Source organism: Rhagoletis zephyria, unplaced genomic scaffold, assembly GCF_001687245.7.
Source record: "Rhagoletis zephyria isolate East Lansing unplaced genomic scaffold, Rhagoletis_zephyria_1.1 Rzeph_scaffold_02667, whole genome shotgun sequence".
Lineage (NCBI taxonomy): Eukaryota > Metazoa > Arthropoda > Insecta > Diptera > Tephritidae > Rhagoletis > Rhagoletis zephyria.
This window is the reverse complement of record NW_016159751.1, coordinates 6,056-28,638: the sequence shown is the minus strand read 5'-3', so window position 1 is coordinate 28,638 and position 22,583 is coordinate 6,056. Positions and strand designations below refer to the sequence as shown.

The following is a 22,583-nucleotide window of genomic DNA, read 5'->3' as shown; positions in this document are numbered from 1 at the left end:
GTTATTATAGTTTTCTTTCTCATCTTTGACGCTTTCAAATCGCTATCAAATTCCCGGTGCTCCTTAGAACCGGACTCGATAGAACTGGTTATTAGATACTCGGAACCGCACATCACTAGTAGCAGGTTTAACGCCTATTAATACAAACAAAAAGGCTCTAACGTAGCCCAAAATAAGTATGTATGTATTTCCAGCTCGTGAACGAACATTACGAGTATTTAGGTTGTTGTTTTATATACCAATGACGTTGAAGTAACAGTCCTTGGCCAGATATAAATTTGCGTCATTCCGCTTACGTAAACCCGACTGTCGTGGGAACGAGAAATTTAGGTGCTGCCTGGCGCTTAGTTTTTCTTTGTCCGCAAACTTATGTGGTACAGTGAGTGGACCGTAGGAATTGAAACTAAGCATTTGCCTTTTCTCAAAAATTTCAGACCTTTTATTTAAATTGATTTGAATAAATCCATTATATGTACATAGGGCCAAAAATTTTAGAAAAAGCAATTGACTAGTTTTGGTTCATACAGTCCAGTGTATATCATCGACGATACACGTGCATCTATCGCTTGGAAGACGAACAGACAAGGCATGCTAACTGTAGCTGCCCGGTGTTCGCTTGTTATTGGCAGATAATGCTACTAAAACATTTCTCCCAATAAATATTTTCATTTAATTTTTCTTAACAAACGCATATTTTTTTCCTTACCCAAGCAATAAACAATCTCTTGATTACAGACCAATTTATATTTCGAAGAAGCTGTTATATTTATGTATAATGAATGTATAGCTTTTATTTTTATTATTTCACGGCCAACTTAAAATTAGGTCACCAAATAGTTTAATACAGATGTCGTTGTAAATCTCCGACCAAAGAGTTTACTTGCAAATGCTATAAGAGTATATCGACAAAACAATTAGGAAATTTATAGTGAAAAGAAAATTTAAAACAAGTAAATTTTATAAGATTGAAATTTGCCAAAGAAACCCAGCCACAAAGCGCGCGCACACAACAAGTTTTCAACGTTCACCTCACCCCCACACACAGCACTACACCAGCATAACGAATCATATGTCAACCCTGCACACACTCTCACACAGCAAAACCGCAACGCAAAATCCAGTTATATGCCAAATGACAGTGAAGTGTAACGGACAATTGTCGAAATGCTGACACGCTTAGCTAGTGACTGAATTTTACTTTTCGACCCCATCATCCCAACAAACAATCCACCCAACGTCTTTGCCAGCTGTATGAAACAAAATTGACTGCCACTTTTTTTTTTGGTAGTTATAATATTGGGGAATAGGTGTGCGTCAGGCAGCAGCACTCTATTGTTACTCCCTTCCATTTTTGATGTTTAAATATTTCCCGCTAATAGCTGCTCCCTCTGGCATCCCATCGACGTCGCACTGATATTAATGGTGATTGTTGTATATACGTATGTATGTATCGGATGATCAGCTTCCACTTGTTCGCCTTCGTCTGATATCTACCACTGATCTTGATTATCTTCCGCTAACTGTTGTCCACTTCGTTGAGTGTAGTCGCGCTGCTTTTGCTGCTACTGCTGAATTGAGTTAAGTTAAGGCTTCTCATGTATGAAGCCGTTTCATTAAGCATTTACACCCAAGGAGTCCAGCCTTCGTAGAGCACAGCTAGATTATCGGGGTTCATTGCCTCGCGTATGATATAGTCAACTTGCTCGGCAATAGTAGAACGACGATTCGAATCGGGATCGCGACCTTCCAATTTCATGCGTACACGCTTCCAAACGGACACAGCGTATGCGTTGCGCTTTTGCTCGCCAGGATTATTGGTAGTGGCAGCTGAAATATAAACAGAATTTGAAAATATAATTTGAATTGTAATATATGTACCCATATTTACCCTTCTTATCGCCTGTGACATCATCAACTGCTGTAATCGCTGGCACTTCTTCTCTATTACTAGTTGTCGATTTTTGGACACCCTCCAAAGCTGCCGCATAGCTGGCTCTGTTACGCAAGGGCGAATCCACAGTTACACTGCTCGTCGAACTCTCGCAGTCTTCGACTTTGAATCGTTGTGCCAACTCTAGCAGGGCTGCGTAATTTTGTTCATGAGACGATAGTAGCTCGCGCACCTTTGCCTTAAGCTCTATGGGAGTAGTATCGGTGGTATTGCGAGAGAGTAGCTGCATTTGTAACTCGTTTAGTTTGTTGTGGAAGAAACGTAGCGCGTGCTGAAGGTCACGTGCGTGTGCTGCGAAGCCTGCTCTGTCTACAGCAGCTGAGTTGCGTACATTGCGATCGTTCTTGGTAATTGCTTTGAAGAGTTGGCGCATATCACTGCGCACTTGATGCTCCAGAAGGGGCTATATGGCAAACATTTTAGAAAAAATACACGTTAGTTTGAATACAAAAATATAAAAGTAAGCTCATCTCACCAGCATCTGTTGGCCCTGCTCGAAAAGTCCCTCCTTCAATGCTTCTTCCTCGTGCTCGAGCGTGGCCAATTTGCGCTGCACCGTGAATGTCATTTCATCCAGCAAACCAGCAACATTCTGTATCCAACACTGATCAACTTTGCCCTCCGGATCCAACAGCTGCACAATCGATTGCTCTATAGGTGTAATATTTGCGTTACTCTGCTGCATAGTATCCATGGCATCTTGCCACTGTTGCAGCACAGCCAGAAAAGCGTTGTCGGCCTGCAGGCGATTCTCCTTATTCTGCAGCAACTCAAACTGCAACAAGGCGTTGGCGTAATCGTACATCTGTGTGGTTAGCTGCAACAGTGCGTTGTAGCGCAATACCTGCGCCTTTACACATTCCATGAAATTCTCCTGCAACGGCAACAGACTGCTGTTGGTTTGCAGTGCCCAGTTGAGTGGCTGCGTCACAGCTGCCGTATACTCATCCACATCTTCGTGGATTTTTATCATTGTATGCTTCCAAACGCTCAACGATTGGCTACATGCTTGCACGGACTTGAGCAGCTTATCCTTCGGAAAGCCATACATTAGCTGTGTGTCTGACTGCTGCAATTGAACCTCATTCAACCAATAGTGTGCGCTACCCACTAACGCGCAGTGCTCGGCCAATTTAGTGCGCAAAAGCACCTGCATTTGGAAGTTTTTGCCACTGAAGCCCTGTTGCAGCGCATGCAGCAGATTCTGGCACAGACCCTTTGCATTCAGGAGGGTTGTTGCGTCCAGGCAACGCAAATTGAGGCCTTGTGCAGCTGTGAGTGCTGTAAGAGTGTCAAGTAGCATGTGTGCAAAAAGCGATGGCAATCCGCAAAGTATAGAGCGCTGTAGCGTGTTAATGTAGCCACTTAACGGTGCTGAAATTCGGCGCAAATCGTAAATGCGCTGCACGTCGTTGTGTACTAGCGCAAACACATTATCGCGGGCCAAACGGAAAACATCAACGATCACTTCGTATTTCAGCGAGCCTGAAATGTCATCAATGGTGTTGCCCAGATAGTGGGATTGCTTTAAGTAGGGGAAAAATACAAAAGGTTATAGACTATCGCATCAAAGAAAAGAAATTTACGCAAACTCATTTACCACAAACTGCTTGAAATTAGAAACGTTCATATTTTCCAGCATTAGCTCCACCGTTGATTTCAGTAGCCTAACACGACTTTCGAAATCATCGAAAAGCGCATAAATTTCGTTGAAGAGCAACGTCACTTCAGCGCTGTCATCGTTCAGTTGCAGCGCCGACTCGGCAACGTGTGGTTGGTAGGCACAAATCTCAGCCAAAGCCGTTCGTACTTCTTCTACATTATCCTGCATGAATAGGCGCACCATGCGTTCCGGCAGCGTTAGCTCAAAGGCAGTTTTCAAATTGTGCAATGATTGTAGTGCCTCGGAGAGTGAGAGAAAATCGTCGTAGTACTGTTGATCGGCCTCCGGGAAGGCTACCTGGCACATTTGATGCAACATTTCGAGGAAATTCATTTGTTGGTTGAGCAAAAAGAGATCCTCAGTTTCAAAAGCGTCCTGTTCGAAGAGCAAGAATGAATCGTTGGCTTTTGACAATGTTTCAAGCATGCACGATTGCACAGCTTGCTTATGGCTGTCCGGGTTCACAGCAGTGAATGTGTGTATCGTAGTGACGGCGGCATCAAATGAGATTGACTGCAAGAAAGGCATTAGACAATTAGCAAAGGAATAATGAACGTAAGTGGCAGGAATCTTCAAATTTTCGCCTCTTTGTAATAATAACACGATATGCGCCTTAAGGTATGCATTAAATTTTTACATAATGTGGAGGCGACTTTTAACACCTAGCGCCTAAAAGCATGCTAATTCCTCGATAAACCCGAATAAAAAGGGCAGCACAAGTATGTGCGCAGCTACATATGCAAAATTTTTCGCAAAGGCATCGACGAAATACATTTTGTGCAGATGCATTAATCCCGCCCCTCAACTATCACTGAGTCAATCACATATCTAATTCATCTTTTAAGCAGTTCTCATCCTGCTTATGAAATAGTTAAGCTTTTGTTCGACAATTTCATTACTTTACTTTGCCTACCCCCCCAAAAAAAAAAATTTTCAATTTAATTCAAGAAAACAATTACATAGCTACAGTGAATAACCATCCCCTCTATACTCACCACTTGATTGGAGTGCTCATTCAAATCATTAATCGCCGTAGTCAATTGTATATTCGCCTCAATCCAAACCTTCTCCAGCCCATTTGCATATTGCACGATATGTCGCCTCCCAGTGTCTACTACACTAACTTGCTCATCACCTGCCTGCCACTCCTCCAACTGTTTCTGCAGCTCTGCCATGCTCCACTCATCACTTATCAATTCGCGATAAGCTTTCTCATATTTAACCAAACGATTTTGCAGTAAACGCGAACGTGGATAAAATTGCATTACACCTGTGTATTGTTGCAGCAAATCGATGCATTCCAGGGCACAACGACACTGCTGATAGAGCGTATTGTCCATTTCCTTACGCGTGAAATCACATTGCGCATACAATTGCTCTTGATTGCTCTGCTCGAGCAGAGTGCGTAGCAATTCGAATTCATTCGCTGGTACATTATGCTGCAAATCGCAGAGTTGCATTTGCAGTGCCGATAGCTCATTTGTGGCATAGGCGGTAAGCAAGCGTTCAAAGTATGTATTGAGCAGCATAAAAGTATCCTTCTGATATTTTTGTACATTTTCCTTGACTGCAGTGAAAGCTTCCTTATCGTGCTTGCAAGTGTTGTGACGATCGGTAATCGTATTGAGGGCGTGACTGCCCATCGCAGTGCCGAGCGCTTGCAGTTCGCGTATCATAGCCCATTGCTTAGAAATGCGATCGCGTTCTTGTTCTTCTCGACGGATCTCCGCTTGTAGTGCAATCAGGTGATCGAGCGCATCTTCGATTTCGGTTAGACGCATTTGCAGCTCATCTCTGAAGGAAAGAAAATATGATTTTGCACTTTACTTTAAACGGAAAACATTTAGTTTTGAGTGAGAAACTCTAATATTTGTCCATTAATTTTTTTTTTCGTTTTTGTACCGTCACTTTCGCTAGCGACCTTACCTGTATTGGATCCAATAAGGTTTTAGCTCATTCAGTCGCATTTCCAACGACTGACGCGTACATTCCCAATTCTGTTTGCGTTGCACAGCATCATCAATAGGTCCATTGACTTTTGCGCTGCCTTCCTTTTGCATAACCGCCGCTGTCGCATCTAATGCATTTAGGCTCAACACAGCAGCATGGGCTGATGTGGCACGTGGTACGGTGCTTGTACCATCATCACTCACAGTCCAATCGACCAGGGGATCGTACACAAATGCCTCCAGCAAAGTGAGCAAAGTTTCACGCTCCTTGCGCAATATTTTTAAAACATGCTCGCAGCCCAAGCGGAATGTGCCCTACGCGAAAAATTACGATAAATGATGAAAGTTTGCAAAAAAAAAGAAATAAAAATACTTAGATACAAGAAATACAATTGGTTGTATGTATATTTTTATTTTAACATTTTATTTTTTTATTTTTTTTTATTTTTGTATAACAAGTAGTTTTTAAGCAAAAAACAAAACCAAAAAATAAAAAAATTCTCATATAAAAATTTTAGATTATCGTTTATTTCTTCATGCTCTAATGATCGAAACTAATCCAATTCAGTATGGGACGACTTCTGACGTGGTCCAAAGTTGTGCGATAACATACATAAAAAAAAAAATATTCCGACGAATTGATAACCTCCCCTTTTTTTGAAGTCGTTTAAAAATTGTGTTCATTCTTTAACAAAACCCGTGTAAATCCAAGTTTCACACTTCGTGCAATATTTAAGAAAAAATCAATAAACTTGAGTAAAAATTTCTAGCGTTTTTAATTAGATTTCCTAGAAAGATTCAGAGTATGCAGTTTGTGGCTCACTTAATTCTAGTAGAATAACGCGCAAGTTTCAAATTGCTGAAAACTACCGTTAATTTTTTAGCTATTCTTCGTCCTATTTGCTTCCATATAACGAATAAGCACAATTTATTTTTAATGAAGGAAAATTGTAACATCTTCGACAAGAAAAAATTGGAAAAGCCATTTGAAACTTGCACTTTGTTCTACTAGAATTCAAACATCTACAAAACTTCACACCCAGAATATGAATAATTTTTATGAAAGTTTTTAAATAATGCACAAGTTTGAAACGTGGATTTACACAGATTTTGTAAAAGAATGCACTATATACATATATATAAAAAAATAACCTTATTTAAATAACATAAAAAAATATGGTATAACTTGCCAAAATGTCGTACGGTTATAACTTTTTCGCCCACTGTATGTACATATTGTATGTGGATGCATACGTACGTAATTGACCGACCCCCATGACAATTATTAGACGTCAGTTAATACGGGTATCAACACTGTGCTCAATCATTTCCACCTACCACTTGAGAACGCTGATAACGCCCAATATTTCAGGTTATTAGGTTGAATTCATAATATTGTAGCATTTTCGTGAGTTTGTTAGCGAAAATAAATTTTTTCACTATTTAGTGTCTAGTATATCGACCCCTTTGCGTAAAATTATCGCATGTGCCAGAAACCAAATTACATATACAGGAGATCGTTTTTCTACTTTTTTACACAAGAAAAAATGCATTATAACATACGATAAAATATAGAGTAAATTTTTGGCCTAACTATAGGGATTGCACCTATAATATTTTACCAGGTAATGCATTGTGGGGTGTAGAACAAATTTGAATGAAAAAGTAAATTTCGAAAAAATGGCATATACGATCGATCATTTCGCTCAAAGGAATCGATATATTCTGAAAGTTGCAAATGTTGTTACACAAATGGAGGGACCTACAATTTTACGTCGCCTTCGCATGGCAAATGGTTTTATAAGAAGCTTTTTTCGTGGCAAAAATACACTCAGAGGTTTGCCATTGCGTGCCGAACGGAGATCGCTGTTACAAAAAACCTATTCTAATTTAGATCAGCAGAGATCAAACCCAAGTCCTACGGACTTCCAATACCCAGTCACAGCAGCCATCACTATTTACTCATTCACAAATTAGACGAACGTAACAACGAATGATGAGTGAATGCACAAGTCGATCAAACGCAAACATTTATGTAGTCACAAGTAATTTTTAAGCAAAAAATACATCCAACCTCAATGCTCACATAAAAATTTAGGACGTGCCGTTAATTTCTTCACGATCCACTATCAAAACTAAACCAAATTAGTATGGGACCACCCTTGAGTTACCATCTTTCCGATAAGAAAAAAACATTTTTAACCAACAAGGAAGTTAATATTAGAAAATGCTTAAATACAAAATTGGGTGTTATTATTGGAAGTCTCCTAAAGAGAAACAGAGTTTTCCGATCGAAAAATACTGATTTCCAAAAATTCTACACCATTTCTACGAAAAACTTTTTTTTCTCTAGATAAGATACATGATACATTTTAAGGGACCTCATTAATTTTTTGAGATGGCAATTAAAAAAAAAAACAGGGGTATATTTTTTTTGGCATAAAACAATTCTAGAGGGTGAGAGTATTCAAATTCCGACTTTATTTCTTTTGGACCACCCTAATGTACATATGTATGTACATCAATAAGTTGCGACTAACCAAGGCATATCAAACATTTATGTGTATTTTGTTCCTACTACTGGTAAATATCGAAGGAGCCAAAAAATAGTATACTTTTTTTCTAATATCATACTGGGCGATGTAAAATATAAAAAAAATTCTTTGTAAATACACACTGGCCTCCCCGCTCACAGAGTTATTCACGCTGATTATTAGGCCCTCCAAAGGATGTATTAATGCTTCTGGAATGAAACAAATTTACAAAGAAAGAAAGTCGCGCCAGTTTTGATTTTTTTTTATTTATGTATTTATAAAAACTATATTTATTCGAACAAAAAGTAGTGAGTAGGCACTGTGGCCAATACATTCACACTCTCGTTGTCTTCGTCACTGTCTTGGATTTTTCGAACACGGTGAATTGTACATTAAATTGCACAATTCGGTAAGGACTTGTTTAATTTGGGGAAGAGGCAAAAAAACGCAGAACTATTTATGAAAAATTGGTTAACACTAATACACATTGGTGACAACTAATACATATTCTCAATTGTCTTGTCTAATGCTGGATTTCCACTCGGCATTAAATGGCAAAAATTACAAATGACAAAGTCGGGCATTAAAAAATAATCGTGTCATTACATTAAAAATAGTCATTAAGATCATTTCCACATGGCATTTTTTTTAATGACATATATTTTTTGTCATTTCAATGTCTAGTTTCCACCATTCAGCATAACGTAAACGCAAGGTTAGTCACGCAGAGTCCGCAAAAAACTCCGGAAGCACTGTCCGGAGGATGCATCAGACTAGGCCGGGCAAACTTTGAATTGCTATCAAATTATAATTTATATTTATTATATGGCAATTGAGAAGTGCACATGCAGCAGTACATAGCATGCATTTAGACGCTTGGTCTTATTAGTCGCGCGTAAGCATACCGGCCCCCCTAAGGGACTTGGTGGTCTAGTGGTTTTATACTCCTGAGTTAAGCAAACGTTTCAAAGGCTGGTTTCAATCACTTTTTTTTAGATTCACATGCAAAAAATTTGTCAATTAAAATTTATGTAAAAAAATCAACAATATTTGACAGTTTAGAGACCAAATAATCTGAAAAAAAAAAATCAAATCAGCTGCTCTACTGCTACTACCTGTTAATTATATGCCTTGCGACTAACACAAAAAATTCTTATTTTGAGTGAAGAAGTAAAAAGCTAGCTCCGAGAGCGCAAAACACGCAAATTCTAATAAATAAATGGGTAAATTCTTTCTTCCTTAAAAAAATACAAAAAAATAACAAAATAAAAGCAGCAAAAAAAATTAATTGAATAGAATTTACTTACTGCATATCTTTTTTCACTTATTTCAATTTTTTTTTACAGTTTAGTAAGCGAATTTTGGGTCATTTCTGCCCTTAACCGAAACCAATTATAGGTTTCTACCAAGTAAGTACAGTTTCATTGCAAGATTTTACACAGAAATCCTTTGAATGTCATTGATCAGAAAAATTTCTTATACTTAAGTATGTTTTAAATGGACTTTTCTTGAAACTTTGGGCAGCCATTTTTTACGACTTTTATTCAAAATCACGTACGTATAAGCTATACCGCTAATTGTTCAGATACAAGTTTCTGGGAAAAATCGCTTACTAAGCAAAAAAAAGTGGAACATTCCACTAGAGAGTGTCGTGGATTTTTCCTGCTAAAAGAATACCGTTCTAATGTTGATTAATCCCATTCGAATCGACATCAACACATGTATCACTGACAATGAGTACAGATTAACATCACTTCCACTTTTACCAAAAACGAAAATCCGCTTATCGCCAGTATAGCAATAAAATCGCGGGTCTTTACCGATGATTGATTGGATATTTACAAAACGGCGGGACATATTAGTGGCGTGGGAAAACTGGCAGTTCCGTTTATCTTGGATTCGACTAAAATTTCCAGTTATAGATTTAGCAACTAAATGAGAGAACAGTTATGTTCAACTTGCGCAGCGATAAACAACAATTTGTAGTGGTGCGGCAAAACTTAATACAATAGACTCATTCGTTGAAACGACGACGAGCTGATTTGCCGCTTTGATTAAATGTCAGCGACAGCAATAGCGCTAAACCTATTGGAGTATCATCATCAAATGCTACACGCAATCGATCAAAAAACATGTAACGACGCAAGGGAGTCAAAATATTTAGAGCCACAACAACAACAACAACAACTATTACAAACAGCAATGGCAACGAATCAATTCGATTTGTATGAAATTATAAATGATACGGTCTTAGCATTGATCCAATCCACAACCCTAGCCGAGTCGAGCACAACGCCATCATCCGCATTAAATGTTTCCGCCGTCTCCATTGCTGGCATCGGCACATCGACCATTTTTTGGGTCACATGCAACATACTCATAATGATCTGCATAGTTGCGGGCAATTCACTCAGCATATTGGCCATTACTACGTGTCGGCGCTTGCGCAGCTTAATCGCAAATATGTTCATACTATCGCTCGCCGTATCGGATTTCGGAGTTGGCCTATTGCTACCCTACCATATCGCCTTCTATTTAGGCTCAAATCTCGGACAGTCGAAACTGTTTTGCGTACTGCGATTCGTTCTCATCATTTTCTCCTGTTGCGTCTCCATAATGACACTCATTACAATCGCTGTGGATCGTTATATAGCAATCGTATATGCGTTGCACTATAGACGGTGAGTTTTAAAGTTTTGGGTACTTTTTTGCGACATTTTTACACTAAGTACTCGCGTACCGTTGTCATTTTAGGTTCATGACACGCCGCGTATCTTTTCTCATTATCGCCTTTAATTGGACGGCAGGTGCGACGGTGGCCATCATACCGGTTTTCAGCAATCGCTTCAAAACTGCCATTGAATGTGAATTCTATCAGGTATTGCCCATCTGGTATATGGCTGGTGTCATAATACCGGGCTTTGTGTTGATCTGGTTATTCATGCTCTTGATTTATTGGCGTATAATGCGTGAAGCCGCAAAGCAAATGGAACCATCGCGTTGCAATCGTGAAATGAAGAGACGCAGCAGCAAAAAGCTGGGACGCCGCATACCAGAATGGAAGTCTATGCAGGTGAGCGGTTGAGGAAAAGAAAGCAATAATGCAGTATGTACATGTATACAAAAGCTATTTGTTTTTGTTCTAACAATTTTATGACGAATAAGGGTGTACTAGATAGTGGTGCATACATATATGTATATGTATGTATACAAGCTGGCATTGAAGTAGACACACTCGGATTTTTTTTTTTAACCAAGTATCATTGATTACATCAGAGCTCAGGCTATCCGTATATTCGGATATCTGGACATGCGTTCGGATATTCGCGTATACGGACAGATAAAATCCGGATATGCGGATAACCGAATGAACCGATATTAACCGTATACCCGGATATTTTAAAATGTCTTTTTAACGGACTTCAGTGAATTCGAAAAAGGAGATATTTTTTAACTACATACGATGGCGGGAAAATAAAAGGGAACGCGACATTTTAACAAGCTTTGGCTGCTTTTCTTTTGTTCATTTAATTTTTTTTTTATTTTTTATAAAAGAATAGCTCACGATCTATAAAAACTACTATCAAACTTCGAAAAAGATTTAAAAAAAAAAATTATTCAGAATTAAAAAAAAATTCTAGGAAAGCAGTTTTGCAGCCCTTTAAATTTTAGAGCAAATTTGAAGTGACTTGGACTTACCGGACTTACCGTTGATCTTAAGTTATTTTTATTTTATTTTTTTACGTGCATTTTCTTCCTTACCGTCAGCGAAAAAAATCGTCAAAAGGCAAACTTTGTCAAAATTTCTTCAATTTTTTAATAAAGTATGAAATTTGGTATTTATTGGGTTTTGGCTTTCATAAAAAATTAAATAAAAAAATTAAAAAATTTTTAAATGTCGCACCCCTATTTATTTGCCTGCCACTGTAAGTACTTTGCCCAAACCAAAATCGTTTTTAATACAGAATTTACATAAATCAAGCACACCTATTTATGCGAGCCTGAGTGCCTTCATTACCCCGTTGCATGTGGGAGAGTGCGCCTATAAATAGACAACAACCATGCCGTTATCTGTGGCATAAAAAGACAAAATGCCGCCTTTTATATTAATAACAACCAACAAGCGTTCGTGAAAGTATTTCCACTATGCGAACAACATGAAGAAACATAAAATAAATCGCTGTCTAGTAAATAAATAAAGCTGCCAATAAAAATTTACGCTACTCACGCCTCAAAAAAAATACTCGTCAACGTATTACAATTGCGGTTTCGGATATTTTATGTTTCCACGCACATATGCACATTAGGGCGGGTCAATTTGTATGACAGCTTTTTTCGACTGTGCGCGTGTACATGGATTCTACGTGTAATTCTTAGCACATTTGCAGAAGAAAGTGTCGTAAAGTGCTTAAATTTTGTGTAAAGATATGCTACAAGGGTTTTTTGGTATGAGGAATCCATTTCTGCACTTATCTTTTTCTTAAACGCAACGGCAAAAATGTTCACATTTTCTTCAAAACCAATTTTCGCGATTTGCAAACTCTTAATTGATTTCAGACCCATAGTTTCTCCAGCAAATTTTCTTAGAATTACACGTAGAACCCTCTTATGCTATACGCGCATAGTAAAAAAAAAAATAATAATTGGCCCGCCCTAATGCACATCCATAAATGTTTCTATTTTACGTATTTACTTCCTTATCACTAAATTTTGTACACACACATATTCAAATTTTCCACTCTTCATTCACAGATTGTTGTTTTGATAATGGGTTGTTTCTCCATTTGCTGGCTCACTTATTTCATTGTCGTCTGCTTGGAGATAGTAAAAGTGTACAACATATCATTGGTGATATACAAAATGGCCTTCTCCTTAGCCATGTTCAATTCAGCTATGAATCCAATTATATATTGCTGGAAGAATAAGAGTTTTCGTCGAGCTTATTGGCGTTTGTTGCGTTGCAAAAATCCGAATCATAATAAACCGAATGCTATGGATTTGATAGCGTGTAGTGTGAATTCAATACAAAGTTTATCGCGACGCAACAGTACAATTACAATAGCTGTTATCCCGATGCCCACGGCAGCACCGATCAAAGGAACCGGGCCCCCGATCAACGTGAAGCAGAATGTGTTGGAGCAAGCAGTTGCTAGTCAAGAACAAAAATGACTGAGGCGAAGAGCCATTGTAGATTTAAGAAAAATGGTAAATAAAGAGGAAATACAAATTTTAATCTATCCCTCAATTTTTGTATCTCTTTATTTCTATTTCGCTCTCCCTCTATTTATATTTCGCTCTCCCTCTATTTATTTCTATCCCTTTCTCTATTTCTATTTTTCTTTGTCTCTATTTCGATTTCTCTCTTTTTCTCTTTCTACCTTCCTCTTTTTTATCTCCCTCTCATCTTCTTTCCCTTTTTTTGACTCTCCTTTTTGTCGCTCTCTTTTTCTTTCTCCTTCCTTTCTGTGCCGGTTTTCTTTCTCTCCCTTTTCTTTTACTCTCTTTGCCTTCTCTCCTTTTTCTCCCTCTCTTTTTCTATCTCTCCGTTTTCTCTTTCTCCTTTTCTCTCTTTTTCTTTGTTCTGTCTCATTCTCTCTGCAATTTTATGTTTTTTCTCGATCTATTTAGCTCTCTTTTTAGCTCTGTAATCTTCTCTTTTTCTTTCTCGATCTACTTATCTCTCTTTCTCTCTATTTACCTCTCTTTCTCTCTATATATTGATCTCTCTTTCTCTTTATATATTGATCTCTCTTTCTCTATCTATTTACCAGTGTTGCCGTTTTCCAAAAAAAGTTTGCCCATTTCGCTATTTGCCGTATTTTATTAAAAATCGGTGAAAATTTTCATGTCGGACTGTGTTAAGTATATAAAATTGAAATAATTTTCTCTAATCCGAAAAGTCTTAAAATACTGGACCGATTTCTATTATTTTTATTTTATGAGAATATACGGTGACCCAAATATGAACCGGAACGCGGCATTTTGGCTTATTATTTTTTGAAAGCATAGCTAGCTGATTACTTACAAACACCATTTAAATCCAAATTTCATATTTTATGTAAAAATTGTGAAAATTCTGCATTTTTTTAATTTTTGTATAGTAAAGTGCATTTTTAAGGTATGTATGTAGCTGGTCGTTGATTTTTGGCAATTTTTTGTTGATCATATTCCACATTTTTTTCCATATACAAAAATTTTAGAACCTACTTTGTATGGAAAAAAATCGTACACCGTTATAAAAAAAAAGAAATACAAAAATCAACGGTAAGTCCTAGCTACTTAAATTTCACCATATCATACTAAATTTCAATGACCTACAAAACTGCATACATACCATTTTGTAAAGATGTTGATTAAAAAGTTAAACATTTTGGTGAAATTTTGGAGAATTTTCATAATTTTCTTACAAAGTCTGAAATTGTGACTTATATGGTGTTTGTTGAGTAATCAGCTATATTTTCATAAAAAAAAAAAAATAATAAACATTCAATAAACTAAAACAAGTAAGAGCAGCGCTGTCTTCGGCTATGCCGAAGGCTTTATACCTTTCATGAAGCTCTGAAAATTTTACTTTAACAGATTACTGCCGTTGAAAAAATTTATATATTCACAGCATACATAGATAGAGGAGATACATATGTATAAAAAAATAATATCTAAACAATCAGAGGTATGGAAGATATACCTTATACAGCACCAAACTAAGTGATTTTGACTGCTGTGTGATCGGTATGTAAACCGGTAGATATATCGCAAAAACTGGTATCTGAGCAATCAGTGGTATAGGATATAAAGCTTATATAGAATAGAGTTATAACAAAAAATCGCATATCTGAACAATCAGTTGAATGGGAGCTATATGTGAAAAATATGTTGGCCTGTTTTCTTCAGCCCTTTCACAGCTTCACGTGTTCATTTCTCTAAATATCGCCCTCCGACTAAGAAAAATACCTAATACTAATATAGCCATTTTTCTGGATGAAAAGTAACCTAGTGCAAATGTTACAATGTAAGGTAAAATTTTTAAATAAAAAAAAAAAAAACGCCATAAGTTTGTATATCGTCGGAATATTTTTTTTATGTATGTTACCGCTTAACTTTGGACGACCACGTTAACCGATTACTATAATCCTTTTTTTAAAGGAAAGGTGTCACCTGACAGGTGGTCCCATTCTAACTTAATTTAAATCCGTTCATTGGATCATGAAGAGATTAACGATAATCTTAAATTTTTATATGAGCATTGAAGTCGGTTTTATTTTTTGCTTAAAAATTACTAGTAATTTAAACATGGTTACACAAAAGTAATTTGTAATGAATTTACCAGTCTCTGGTTTTGTGATTTATTTAACGAGTGCTGTAAAGCTTAGCTGCTATTTACCTCTTTCTTAGCTAATTATCTACTATTTCTCTCTTATCGATTTCATCTCTCCTTACATTATCTCTTACTCAATTGATTACATCTCTCCCAATCGACTATATCTATCTTTATAGATTGGATATATCGCTCTCTTTATCAATTATGAATTTGTTTCCACTCACCTCAATGCCGGTTATACCCAAAGCGTCCTCCAAGTTGGGTGTCATACGGAACGGCACCTTCTCGGGCACGCGTAAAGTTTTGCCCTTCTCAAAGCATACATTATAATCGATATGCACAATTTCACCCGAAGTTAAGTTAATCAGCACATTGTCTAAGTGTCTATCACCCAGGCCGATCACATAGCCTATGACTGACATCACAGACATGGATAAAGCATAACTGCGCACTGAGTTGCGCCAATCGACGGCGGTATTAGCAAAGCACCACAGCTCTTTAGCCAGCAAATCTCTTGGTGTCTCTTTGATTAGCTCCTCCAGCACACGGCGTAATATTGCAAGTGGCCACTGCTTCCGCGGATCGGTGATTTTCAAGCCCTGCTCAGCTAGTAAGGGTGTCAACTTGCTGTAGAACAACTCCGAAGGGCGCGTAGCAATCGGTGCAATATCCACATGTTGTCCACCACCTTGCTGTGATGCTTGACGTTCCTTTTGTTGTTGCTTTAACGCAGCGTCCCGCTGCTGCCACTTCTTATAGATGGCAAAGAGCGGTGTGACACCATCAACCCAACTGATTAGACCCGATTGTGAGCCCAGCGGTATGACGGAATAATGATGCGCTTTGAAGGCGCGTGTGCGCTGCAATGAATCGACACCCATATACGTGCGCGCCATCATCGAGTTGGAAATGGAGAGAAACTGCATTATGCGCTCGTCCAAATGCAGATCCTCCAGACCTTTAAATAGGTAGGTGTATTTGCGTCCATCACTGCCATAGAAAGCCAACTTCTTAGGTTTAGTCTTTGTGGGCAAAATATGTACCGCGCTGTCTACGGATCTTATATACACCGGATCCTTTGCGTATGTGTCGACACCTGGCATGGATATGGCTGTATTGCGCATATTCTCCAGCGCTGGGCTGAGGTCGGCGATTTTCAGTGTGGACGCATAGCCACGCAGTGAGCGTTGCTGAAAAACGCTGTATAACTGCTTGATGCGCACCCAGCCATCGAAAGGCTTAGCGGGATTGAAAGGCTGATTTAGCTCGTTTATTGTGCTGGCGATCAGCGCGCTATAGCGCTCTTGGAAATTTCGCTCATAGTTGGTATCAGCCGTTTTGCTAGTGACGGCAGCAATACGTTGCATATCGTAAACCACGTGATTCATCAATATCGAATACTTTAACATTATTTTTTCTGTGGCTGTGCCGCCAGCTTTCTTCAGTTCTGCCTCTAGCGCGTTAAAAAGTGCCGAGTATTCGCTGTACAATTGCGAGAGCGAGTGCGCCCAATATTCCTCCCACAGCAGGGTGACGCGTTTCAATTCCCTCACCAGCAGTTGCACATGCGCTACAGTGTCCGGCGCTTGCTGTGACAACGTTTGCAACAATGAGCGGAAACAGTTTGAAAGTGGCGTACTACATTTCTGCTCTTTGTTATTTCCGGTGTTGTTTTCCTTGAACAAATTATCGCTTATTGGCGTTGACTCTTTCGATTCCTGATGCGCACCCACAACCGCAGGAAATATGATTAGATGCGGTCGATCCTGTGCCAAGCGACAGAGTAGATCAGATACACTTTTGCGCACGTAAGGTTCATGATGGTTGAGCCGGCTAAAGAGTTGCGGTATGATGACTTTCCAAGGTCGCAGTGGTGTGTTGCGCAGGCCCTCCTCAAGTACATCTTGCAGTCCAGCGGCATATTTAACAATCAAACGCAGCAAGCGCAATGTTACCGTGACGGAAGTGCAATCACTGGGTGCGTTTTTCGTCTCACATTGCTCATTGCCAATGGATAGATAGTTGAAGTACGCTTTCGTAGCCATTTCGTAATAGACATAGATGCTGCGGTGCGCCTGCCGCCAGATTTTGATTATGCTTGCTATTTGCTCCGATGGCTTATCAGCCAGTACGTCCACGCGCCGCAAGGCGTGCTCTATCAATTCGCTAGAACTGAGTTCGCTCTTTTCTATATCCTCCTCTGCATCGATGCTGCTCAACTGCTGGCCGTTCAGTACACTGACTACTTGGTTGATCTCATCATCACTGACATTGCCGCCCATGATATCGCGTATGGCGTGCATTTCCCGTTGTGGCAGTCCGCTCTTCATTTGATTTGTATTCTTTGCATCCATCAGACGTTTACCCCAGCGATAGCACCAATTGCCATAGGCGAACCAAGCTTCGCAGGAATTTCTTTGCTGGCAGATGCTGGCATTGATCAGCTTGCCAATCGCCTTCTCCGCCGGTGGTATCAACGTGTTTATTGCTTCGTCAGCACTTTCTTTCACCAATTGCACCGACAGATCGGGCAGATGCTGCAATAATTCTTGTATTTCTTTAAGAGCCAAGGCTGCGTTGACGTTGTTATTTGCCAAGCTGGGTCCACTTACACTGTGGCAAGTTAAAGGGACACCAACACGCGGCGACAACCAATCAGCCAGTGTCAGCAGCATGTCTGCGCTGCTGGATGGATATGTTGTGTTCGGTTGCTCCTGTATTTGTTGTATGATTTGCGTGCAGAATGCAGCCCCCAGACTGATGGCGTTCATTTGATTAGCCGAATTGATGTAAGAGCACTTGGCTAACTCGCTAAAGCCACGTATCAAATCCGCATCACGTACACTCACAGTGTACTCATTTTCGCGCAGCTGCCGTGATACTTCGGATAGCGAATCTTCAAATCCCTTTAGCCGGAAGAAGCGTTGCAACATCGAACGACAAAAACCAGAATTACCCTCATGACGCGCGCTGTTCGCCACGTCAAGGTAAAGTGAATAATGGCGTGGCATGTCGGCAGACGCTCTTTTCCGATGCTCAAATAGCAAAGTCCATAGCAAAGACTTCAGCAAAAAAGTCGATTTTTCAGTGCCTTTTGAACTACATATATCATTTGTTTTGTCAGCATGCAAGTGCTGGCCTGAGCTCAACTTTTGCGCCACATGATTGAGTACGAGAATTTCACTTAACGCATTGCGATGCTCACCGACACGCACACTATTGTGATAGGGTAGTTCTTGCACACCACTACGTATGCACTCCTGCACTTCCTCGCTAAGTGGGGGCGCTGCGATGGCGTCCCATTTCAGCGCATGCGTGACGCAAGCGTCTTGCAGTTGATGTGTAATGTAGTCGTAAGAGAAAGTTTCTGGCGCATGCGCGGCCCTGCTATCGTTCCTGTCGGTCTGCGACCAGTTGGACAAGTCCATAATAGCACTTTGCAGCGCAACACTTCGGCGCGCCTCACTTTCGTAATCATTCACAAGCGCCTCAGCTAATTCGAAATAAAAACCATCTGGCTTTTGACCTTTTTTGTAACGCGCATGCATTCTGTGACAACGCGCCCACTGGCTAGTGTAATGTAGGCAGTATATTAACTGATCGACAACGAAGTCTTTAATGCGCACATCTAAGTTTGACTCGTGCTCGGCGAGAAAAGCTTCGTAGTTATCCGCAGCTTGCTCTTTATTCCCAGAAGCCTGTTCAGCGGCATATAAAATCCACACACAGCGTCTAGCAACTTTCGGGTGCTTGGATTTAAGCCATATGTGCAGCCCTTGCAGCGTGTAGGGCTCGTCGCAGCAAAGTAACGCCCAAACCATCGTTACAATGGTGTGTTCCAACTGTACGTCACTTAGTTTGTCCATGCGGAGAATTGCCTGCAATACGCATAATTTCGTCATATGCATTGAAATGATATTAAATATTTAAAGGTTTGACAAACTCCAGCACTTACCTCCGAATTCCGTATGACAAGCTCCGGCATCATGCTGTGCATTGCAATCAGATTCACACTCGGTCTAATGCGATTCAACCACTCGTTGCAAGTGTGCGCGTTTATGCGGAAGAAAGTCTTAATTGGTTTATCAAGTGCTGGTATAGCGAACGCCGTTCCTTCGGCTGCATTGTAAATATGCTTTTCTAGACTATCGATAAAGCCCAACAGCAGGCGCGTGTTACGTTGCAAAGACATCAAGTGACACAGTGTCACCTGGCGCACATTGCAAACTCTGGCAATGCCACTCTTGGTAGACAATATGCGCGCATATTTTGAAATTATGGCTTCAATAGCTAGAAACGTCTCTTGCGGTTTTCCGATTGTGGTGCGTAACTTGTTGCACACGCACTGACGTGCCGCCTCGTATTCCAGCCAAAGCGCAAGCGCGTGGCAGCTACGCCGCACAGCAACTTCATAGGCTGTCGAGTTTTCACGATAACGCGCCACCCAACATTTCGAAAATACTTCGCTGGAATATTGGCATAGCGGCTCGTATTCATCGCATGTTTTATCATTTTCAATACGCTCAAGAAATGGTTTAAAATATTTATTGCGCATCGGCGCATAATAAGCAGTTGAACGATACCACTGCACAAGTTCGTTAAGCTGTGATTTGCGGGCACTAATCTCAGTAGTGAGCCGCACAGACGTAAGGCATGTTGTGAGTGGCAGCTTACCAAGGATGGTGGCGTAAGCACGTCGTACTAATGCTTCAGTTACATCGAGCATAATGGTCGCAACATCGCGGAAATAGTCCAAAACTTCTGCGTTTATTGACGCGTATTCAAGCACAATTTCAATGCATTTAGCACATTTTAGCGGCGATATAAAAGCCGCTTGGCTGATGGATTTACAAATATTTACAAAGCTGGTATGTTGCTCTAGCACAGCAGCGTTTTCGCGGCACTCTATGAGTATATAACTGACCCAGTCGAGTAAAAAATTCAAGTTGGTCACATTTAAAGCACCAGCAGCACATAAAATTTCAGCTAAAAATTGTAAAATCAAACTGAAATTTTCTGATGTTGGTGAATTATTTTCATCTAACGCGTGTTTCGATGCAAATAGCGGTTCAGTTAGTAGACGCGAGGTCGGTCGAAAGTTGTGGTTTTTCTGGCAATGCACTACTAGCACATTTAGCAAGGCGTTGTGTAGTGTGGGATAGTGTTGCCACATTTGGACGTCACCGGCTTTGCAATTAGTAATCAACAGCTCCAAAATCGAGGGATGCAGCGCATACATGCTGATAATCGACGAAGTTTGGGTGGCCAATACAGACAAAGCGGTTAAATAGAAATTTAGCGTCGACTCCGCTTGCAACACCTCACTGCAATTTCCAGTTACTGGATCGTCATGCGTTTTTAAGATCGCTATTGTTTTAAACATATCCGCAGTTATGTGGCGATAAGTCTCCTGCAGCAAGGGCACATTCTTTATCATTAAGATTTCATGGTATACTTTCAGGAACATACGCCGTAGCTTATCATTGTTTGTAAATTTAATAGTGGCAAGTGGATTGTGTGTTGTTTCGAACACCAAGGTGACTGCAGACAGAGGCAGTTTAGTGCGCAACTGCCGAAAAACGCAAAGTATCAAGTAAAGCAGACTGAGCTTGGGCGAGTCACTAAAGTAATGAAGTTGTTTCATTTGCAATGCTATTAAGTCCTCGATATTCACCAAATTCATTATATCATAGTTGTTGGAAAAGAGCAGACAGAAGAAGTCATTAATATTCATGATAGTATCCTCGGTAACTAAAGCCACCATTAGCGTTTGTTCCGCCGTCTTAAAAATTGTCATAGCTGCTTCATTTACAATATTTTGTCCTACGATGATACCGACAAATTCCATACGATTCGAAAGCGATTTTAGTATAGAGTTAAATGCACCGATAAAACAGCCTGTGCGCATTTCTACTTTGCTTTGGCTAGAATGTGCAGCTCCTTCGCCTGCAATGGGTGAAGCTCCTTGTGATATTTCATCCCCCAATGCAACAATATCCTCAAGAAATTGACCAAGCAAGCCAAATGTGAAATCTAATTCTTTTAGAAAGTACGGAGCAAACGTTTGCAGCGCCACTGAACATTGAAGCTTGAGATTAGCCGGTTGCTCGGCTTCCAAATGCCAGCCCACAATTATATCCACTATATCCGTGAAATGAGCTTCGAATGCACGTTTATAATTTTTTGAAAATTCCACAATCGCTTCACATACTGCTATAAAAGTGTTAGCAACTTCAGCATTCTCTAAGTAGTCCTTCAACACGATCAGTAGCCGCTCGCTGTAGACGCTGAGATCCAAATTTACAGCATCACAGCTATAGACGAAAAACAAGTTGTGTAGATAGATGCATATGTGTTGCATATGTGGGACTAGCCACCATAAAATATTTATATTACCTGAAGGTAGTCTTCAACGCTAGCATCATATATTTTCTAATCGATTTATATCCCTGGTAGGACTTCATAATGTAATTCTTATAAACTGGAAAATCGTTGCGATTTATGTAGCCCATTACCCCCATCACTGTGCTAGCCTTTGCTAGACAATCTTCCGGGCATTGCTTCAACACAGTTATCATGTTATCCATCAACAAATCGAATGTGCGACAAATATATGTTGCATTTGCTTGCGCACGCACAGCAATTTCCAACTTGTTGCAAAGTTCCAGCGCAGCAGCCGCGTTGTTTTCCGATTGCAGACGACGCAGCAATTTGGAAATTTTCATGTCTTCTCCATAGATGTGTGAAACAATGAGTGATGGCATCTTTCCTGTAGAAGACATCTCGCCCAATGGCAAATTATTATGTTGGGAATAAGTCCGCACGTTGTTGATCGAACCTTATCCCCAAGCGGGTGGATTGCAAAAAGAGGGAGGGAGGAAACGATGAAAATTCAGCACATGTACACAATTAAAACATATTCAATCAATTTAGTATTTACCTCCCAAACGCACATCCTGGATTCTACGATCATCACTCATCCGTTTAGAAGTATATTTTATTGTTAAAATAACAGATATTAATTGTTTTGCACAAATTTATTTCACGGAAAATTACACAAATGTGCAAGATAAAGCGACGGAAACAACAAATGCAATTTTGCGTAGTGTTGCCACAGTGAGTAGAAATAACAACAAGTCGTAGAAGAATTGTTTTTGAATTCCTTGGA

General features: G+C 39.7%; 3 protein-coding genes across 3 annotated transcripts; 2 read left to right on the top strand and 1 right to left on the bottom strand.

Annotated features, from left to right (window-relative positions):
• Positions 1-780: 780 nt before the first annotated feature.
• On the bottom strand, positions 781-22,517 carry nonC (serine/threonine-protein kinase Smg1). Its single transcript, XM_017622009.1, has 10 exons — positions 22,356-22,517; positions 21,812-22,253; positions 19,371-21,729; positions 15,640-19,293; positions 5,541-5,878; positions 4,610-5,408; positions 3,552-4,127; positions 2,427-3,476; positions 1,889-2,354; positions 781-1,827 (listed from the first exon to the last, which is right to left on the bottom strand). The coding sequence occupies exons 1-10, from the start codon at positions 22,393-22,395 to the stop codon at positions 1,622-1,624; spliced, it is 9,930 nt and encodes a 3,309-aa protein (XP_017477498.1). The 5' UTR covers positions 22,396-22,517; the 3' UTR covers positions 781-1,621.
• LOC108367403 (histamine H2 receptor-like) lies at positions 9,732-11,133 on the top strand. Its single transcript, XM_017622010.1, has one exon. The coding sequence runs from the start codon at positions 10,156-10,158 to the stop codon at positions 10,780-10,782; it is 627 nt and encodes a 208-aa protein (XP_017477499.1). The 5' UTR covers positions 9,732-10,155; the 3' UTR covers positions 10,783-11,133.
• LOC108367404 (5-hydroxytryptamine receptor 2-like) lies at positions 12,710-13,370 on the top strand. The gene has a single exon (XM_017622011.1). The coding sequence runs from the start codon at positions 12,865-12,867 to the stop codon at positions 13,264-13,266; it is 402 nt and encodes a 133-aa protein (XP_017477500.1). The 5' UTR covers positions 12,710-12,864; the 3' UTR covers positions 13,267-13,370.
• Positions 22,518-22,583: the final 66 nt, after the last annotated feature.